Below are 7,508 nucleotides of genomic sequence, written 5' to 3'. Positions count from 1 at the left end.
TGGGTTAAGATCGGATGTGTTTTATTTGGAAATCTACCGGATCCTTTGTGCATTTCACTTCCTGTTTGGTGCGATCTCATTGATGGGTTTTGACCAGATTTTGACCAAAGAGGAACTAAAAAAAAAAAAAAAAAAAAACAATTTGAATACACAACCAGCATATCTGGAATCAGTGACAGAGAGCGACTGGGACCAGAAGTTTATTAATTTCTCCCCACTGATTTCCATTCAAAATATTTTCGCTCCCACCGGTCTCTAGGGAAGTGGCGGGCATACCGCCACCTACTGTTCATGAGTGTGTAGCAACATTGTTTTACATCTATTAAATTCTATTTTTTAATTTTGTATTCTGAAGATAAATAAATAATGCTTTCCTTAATCTATAAATATCTTTTATATTTCCTTTATTTCCCAATAATCCTTTAAGACTCCATTCTTGGCCTGTCCTTTCAACTCTTTTCAATTTCTTCCTTTCAGGTCCAGATGTTTTGCAGTTCATCAATACATGTTATACATTTTCTATCTCTCCACATCCTTCACATTTATCATTATTTTTCCTCCCTATTAAGTATAAATTGTCATTTAAATAAGAATGACCTACTCCTATTCTGATCATTATTATTTCTTCCCTTCGGTTTCTCTCATTAATATTTCTATTTAATACTGACTTTTGTACTTTATATAACCTTCTTCCTTTTTATCTTCATTCCACCTTTTTTTTTGCCATTTTTCAATTTCTTTCCTCTTAATAAATGATTTTCCTTCCCCTTTCCCTAAAGGAATTGTAATTGTTATTTGTCTACTTTTCATTCTAGCTAACTTTCCATTAATTAGCTTGAAAACAGCACTTTGTAGGCACCCAGTTTCTCTAACAATGGCCCTTTTTGGGTTACCCTCCATGCATTGGGTGTCAGTTCAGTGGCAGTTCCAGAACATTTTATAGGGTTGACCAGGCAGCACAATAATGTGCATGTGGCCAAAAAGTAATAGGGATCAAATTCGGTTCAGAGTCAAGCTATTGGGATCAGGCATCAGGTTCAATTTGCATATTTTCCTAGCCAAAACAAGGATTTGTTGGGCTACTGTAATTTTGAATTGAAAAACGTCCTGAATGGGAAGTCTTCAAACTTGAAAAACAAAGTCCAAAGTTTTTTTTTTTTTTTTTGGAATGATTATGACCTGGATGTCTAAGAATCTTCACCAGCTTATCAGGGAAATGAATGCCCACAATGTCTATATTCTCCAAAAGAGAATAACAGAACAGACCTTCATGAGGCCCTTGTTAAAGCTATGCATATATTTATGCATCTATGCTCTTCAAATAACTTTCTGGTTCGATGCAACATTTACATTAAATGGGTTGAGAGGTTGTTCTTTACCAGTAAATACATAAAAGATTCCCAGATGACTGCCGATACAAACTCTCCCCTATAAAACCTAAAACTAATTCTTATAAGAGAGTAAAATCTGTATTAGTCTTCATTAAATGTAGCATATTGTTGTACATAATCGATTGCTTTATTTTTGGTGTCAGCTTTTGATCAATATGCTAACCTTAAAAGGTCAAAGTGGGAAAATGTAGTAGTAGTAGTAGACAAATTAGCAATTAGAGGAGGCAATAACAATTACAATTCCTTTAGGGAAAGGAAAATCATTTATTAAGAGGAAAGAAATTGAAAAATGGCAAAAAAAGGTGGAATGAAGATAAAAAGGAAGAAGGTTATATAAAGTACAAAAGTCAGTATTAAATAGAAATATTAATGAGAGAAACCGAAGGGAAGAAATAATAATGATCAGAATAGGAGTAGGTCATTCTTATTTAAATGACAATTTATACTTAATAGGGAGGAAAAATAATGATAAATGTGAAGGATGTGGAGAGATAGAAAATGCAGATGTATTGATGAACTGCAAGACATATGAACCTGAATGGAAGAAATTGAAAAGAGGACAGGCCAAGAATGGAGTCTTAAAGGATTATTGGGAAATAAAGGAAATATAAAAGATATTTATAGATTAAGGAAAGCATTATTTATTTATCTTCAGAATACAAAATTAAAAAATAGAATTTAATAGATGTAAAACAATGTTGCTACACACTTATGAACAGTAGGTGGCGGTATGCACCCCCCTTCCCTAGAGCCCGGTGGGATAGAAAACATTTTGAATGGAAATCAGTGGGGAGAAATTAATAAACTTCTGGTCCCAGTCGCTCTCTGTCACTGATTCCAGATATGCTGGTTGTGTATTCAAATTGTTTTTTTTTTTTTTTTTAGTTCCTCTTTGGTCAAAATCTGGTCAAAACCCATCAATGAGATCGCACCAAACAGGAAGTTAATTGCACAAAGGATCCGGTAGATTTCCAAATAAAACACATCCGATCTTAACCCATGATCCTTTTTTTTAACTAGTTTAATTAGTTTCTCCCGTATGCCACGACGTAATGCATTGATCTGAAAATCAACCTCAGACGCAACGCACGCAGTGGCGAGGGTTTGATCCGTCAGATGGAGTTAAATCACAAAGAATTCAATGTTGAATCGGGGCGGCAGCTAAATGCTAGGCGATGGCTAGCAGCCAAAACGTTGCAATTTCACATAATCCTGACGAGATCCGAAAAACGTAGCAAAAACTAGCAAGCGGGTGATTATGTATGCTCTCTGTCATTGATTCCAGATATGCTGGTTGTGTATTTAAATTGTTTTTTATTTTTTTTTAGTTCCTCTTTGGTCAAAATCTGGTCAAAACCCATCAATGAGATCGCACCAAACAGGAAGTGAAATGCACAAAGGATCCGGTAGATTTCCAAATAAAACACATCCGATCTTAACCCATGATCCTTTTTTTTAACTAGTTTAATTAGTTTCTCCCGTATGCCACGACGTAATGCATTGATCTGAAAATCAACCTCAGACGCAACGCACGCAGTGGAGAGGGTTTGATCCGTCAGATGGGGTTAAATCACAAAGAATTCAATGTTGAATCGGGGCGGCAGCTAAATGCTAGGCGATGGCTAGCAGCCAAAACGTTGCAATTTCACATAATCCTGACGAGATCCGAAAAACGTAGCAAAAACTAGCAAGCGGGTGATTATGTATGTTCACTAAGTAAATATTATGTAAATAAACCCTACACTTCTCGCTATAAATGTAATCAAAAACCCATTTAAATGCAGAAACTGATTGAAATTATTGATTTTCCCACTAAAAGTTAGAGAAATCTCAGCCATGTTTATACCAAAATGTTACAGTTTCACATTATCTTGAAAAATCTTTGCAAGAAACGAACAAGCAAGTGAATATGTACATTCCCTGAGTAACTATTCTGGCAACAAACTATACATTTCTCACTAGAAATATAATCAAAACTCATTTTAATGCAAAAACAAACTCAAGTCATTAATCTTTCCACAAAAAATGAGCGAATGTCGGCCATATATTTATTTTTTTTCTTCTCCCAGCTGGAATCTTGAAAGTCACGTGACTAGGACGTAAAACAATAGAAAGCGTATAGGCAGAAGAAACGTAACAGTACCACAAAAAAATGGCCATTAATGTACCTCCACTACGTTTTCCAGCGTGGACCAACGTAGTGGGGGTACATTTTCCCATGAGACTGGGTTGGTAGATCCATGGGTCATCGGGACTGCTAAATTAATCAGAGTTTTTTTGGTCAACAGTGAAGACTGGTCTATAAAACATTCAGTTAGTGTTTATAGTGAAAATTAAGGACATGTATAATCTCAGGGCACTTTAGAGAGACAATTCAGAGAAGTTATATGGAGGCCAATAGTAGATTCTCTTTAGGACAAAAATCAAGACACTCAAATGATTCTCTTAAAATTCCTGCCAGATTTTCACGCTTTTCACAAGGAAACCGCATCCATCTTGCTTATATTGTATGTCCATACATGACATGGTTGACAACTGATCACACATATATATATATATATATATATATATATATATATATATATATATATATATATATATATATATATATATATATATATATATATATATATATATATATATATTCATGTGTGTGTGTGTGTGTGTGTGTGTGTGTGTGTGTGTGAATAAATAGGAGGTGCCTCAGATCTCATTTTAATGAAATGAAAGACGAGTCAGGGATAATATTACAATAATCTCTTACATGTCACAACCCCTTTAAAGACCAAAACTAATTCTAAAATAGATTACACATGTTTATTCAGATTAAAAACTATTGAAACTGAACTCAAACTGGATGAGGCATATGTAAAGTTATATAGTTTGCATTTAAATATTACAATGATAAACGTAAACTTTTATTTAATAAATTAGATTAGATTAGATTCAACTTTATTGTCATTGCACAGGTACAGGTACAAGGCAACAAAATGCAGTTTAGGTCTAACCAGAAGTGCAATAGCAGCAAGTGCAGGATAAATAATGGTTCCATAAATACAGGACATGGGTTTCTACTGGATAAGTATAGAAATGAATAGCACTATAAACAGAATCTTACTAATAGATGAATATAGTATATAGATGACTAGTGTTATGAACTAAATTTACAGCTGGATAGGTACCAAATATAATATACAGGTGGATATTACTATAAAAAGGGTTTTTACAGTTATGTATAATAGCATATATACAGATGGATTTTACTATAAAATTAATAAATAAAGTTTAGACAGAAGCTATCTAAATTAAAGTGCAGTGAAAGGTAATTGCATATTACAATTAAAGTACGTCATTGCAAATGTATATGTAAACAATTGGTGCTGTGAATAAACAGTCAGTAGTGCAAATCAATATTCAGGCAAGGTGAGTAGTGCAAGATGCATATAAAGAGTTGTTACAATAGTAACAGTCAGGAGTGCAGCTAAACATTACAGTCTTGTAAAGAAAAACAGAATAGCAAAATGGTGGTTGGTGTGAGGAAGGATAGTAGGGTCTATCAGGGAGGGTTAGAGTTCAGTAAGCAGACAGCTATGGGGAAAATTGTAAGTTTACATTCGACAAATATTAAACATTTATATAGTATATAATATAGTATGGGAAAATTTGCTGCAATATGATTTACAAAAGTGAGTAAAGTTATTCTTTTTTTAAATTTTTTTACTTTACATTTTAATTCATATAATGTCTAGCGCGCATCCTCCATGCAATATACAGGAATCAGAGGAAGCGGAAGGTGGCGCTGCTGAGCGTTTGTTATGCTTTAGGATTGTTGATTAAATAGCAAAGAAGAATGTGCTTCAGTGGATCAGACTTCTCGGCTGGCAGATTTTAAGTGTCCAACCGTCTCTCTGTTCCCTTTCTTTTTAAGCGACTCAGTTTTATGTTACACAGTTCTGACAGCGACCTCAGATTCTTTGATTATCTTTGAAACTTCGATCAGAAATGGCAGAAAACAGCGGTGAGTTTCTCCATTTGTGTCGGTTAGCTATGCTAGCTGTATCTCAATAAATGGATGACGTAAATAACAATAATTTGCCAAGGTTGCTTCAGCGAGTAATTATGTTACTTTCAGCCTGTTTCATTATACACATCTAATAAACCTTTTGGGTGAATTATGTAGTAACATATGTTGACGAAGATAAAATGGGCTTCCGATTGTAGATTCTGTGTGGGAAAACTGCTTAAGTGCAATTCCACCTAGTTTATCACTGCCTTGAGATCTTTAATCTACTAAAGTTTTTAAAGCTAATAGATTTAAAACTCTTTAGACTTGGACCACATTAAAGGACAATCTTCCAAACCTAGCTTGTGATTTGTTAAACATTGATTTGCGGTCAAATATATTTCCAACTGAACATGTTTTAAGACTTTTGACAGAGGGAATATAAAAATATGACTACAGTAAAGTTGGCATTAATCTGGATGCTGAAAATCCGCATCGGAATAAGCGCCGCATTCCTCCAGTTTGAATCCGGGCAGTTGCTCTCTGCCTCTTCCCTCCTCCTGCCTACGGTGGCGCGCATAGGGACAGTCTTCTTCTTCTTCTAATGGGGTTTTATGGCGGTTGGCAGACTTGTGAATTGTGCATTACCGCCACCAACTGATATGGAGTAAAGCAAGAAAACAGAAAACGATTCACCCCCCCCCCCCCCCCCCCCAAAAAAAAAAAAAAAAAAAAAAAAAAAAAAAAAAAAAAAAAAAACCTGTGTAACTTAAACCAACATAATACTAAATCACATTTGCCCATATAATTTTTAATTTACTCTAGGTCATCTTAACTCTGCCAGTTTCTGATGGTCCCATCGGTCCTCCCATCATACTTCCAACCATCTCCCAGTTCAAATCTTTAATGTCCAGATATTTTTCTGCAGCCTTCACTATTATTTTGATTTTTTCCGTTTTTTTTGTTGTCTGTGCAGTACAATTAATTACTTCTACCATGAAAAGAACAAAATTTGTCTTTTTAACAATAAGTGAGTCTTCATCAATTTTTTGATTCTCTAGAGGTTTGGAATTTGCCGTGTGTTGAACTGTAGGTTTGGGTTTTTCTGACTGAGATGGGATCCTTTTTGCAGCTTCAGCGTAGGTTATTCCGAGCTCAAATTTCATTTTTTTAATTTCCTCAGACCTTTTGCTTGCTTCACAGCCGCGATAGGCAGCAGTATGTTCTCCACCACAATTACAGCATTTTATTTTAGCTTCTTTTCCACATTTTCCGTACTCATGTTCTCCTGCACACCTTCCACACCTCTGTTTCCCTTTACAAACTGCTGCAATGTGACCGAATTTTTGGCATTTGAAACATCTCAATGGTGGAGGATTGTAGATTTTGACATTATAGCTTATGTAACCGATGAATACTTTGCTTGGTAATTGCTCTTCCTCAAATTTAATTAGCACTGATAAACTGTCAGATCTTTCTCCGTTTCTTGTTGTTTTTAACCGTTTTACTTCTTTTACTTTTGCACCGCTTATGTTTTCCAGAATCTCTTTTTCAGAAATTTTTAGAGGAACTCCTCCAATGACTCCCCTGCTGATCTTTTTGTTCTCCATTAGGCTGCACTGAACTCTTATCCCGTCAATTTTGTTGATCCGTATTGCTTTGCCTTGCTGGGCGCTGTCTCTGCAGTTAATTAGCAGGTCTCCACTGTACAGAATTCTGGCACCTCTGACTTCTCCGACAAGTTTATTGATGGTTTTTGTTAAGTGAACCGGATTCCAATTTGTAAAAGAGTCTGCCTGATTAACGACTTTGAATATGACTTTGAATTCATTTTGTTGTGCTGTGGAATGTATGGAATGATCATCACTGGATTGTTCTGAACTAGATTCCCCTTGAACTGATCTCTGTTTTTTCCGCTTTTTCTCATTTTTTGATGTTGCTATCTTCCAACCTTCATTGTCACTATTTCCCTCTTCCATCCCACAAGAATCGCTTCCTGTTTCCTCACTACTCACGGCCCAAGACATTTCTCCATAAGCAGCTTCAAAACACGCGCCATGCACCAAACGACCATCCACATGCAATCCTCCGGGCATAGGGACAGTCCAGAAAAC

At 35.5% G+C, this 7,508-nt stretch overlaps 1 protein-coding gene across 2 annotated transcripts in view; it reads left to right on the top strand.

Moving 5' to 3' along the window:
- Positions 1-5,215: 5,215 nt before the first annotated feature.
- cnot10 (CCR4-NOT transcription complex, subunit 10) overlaps positions 5,216-7,508 on the top strand; it is a 28,080-nt gene continuing 25,787 nt past the window's right edge. For both annotated transcript variants that reach the window (XM_038298671.1, XM_038298670.1), the window contains exon 1: positions 5,216-5,409. In XM_038298671.1, the coding sequence (XP_038154599.1) occupies positions 5,394-5,409 (16 nt within the window). In that variant the 5' untranslated portion in view covers positions 5,216-5,393. The remainder of the gene's footprint in view (positions 5,410-7,508) is intronic.

The sequence above is a fragment of the Cyprinodon tularosa genome, unplaced genomic scaffold (assembly GCF_016077235.1).
Source record: "Cyprinodon tularosa strain WSP-4 unplaced genomic scaffold, ASM1607723v1 ctg411, whole genome shotgun sequence".
In the NCBI taxonomy this organism is placed as follows: Eukaryota; Metazoa; Chordata; class Actinopteri; order Cyprinodontiformes; family Cyprinodontidae; genus Cyprinodon; species Cyprinodon tularosa.
The sequence above is the reverse complement of the archived record's forward strand: the minus strand, read 5'-3'. Positions and strand labels throughout refer to the sequence as shown.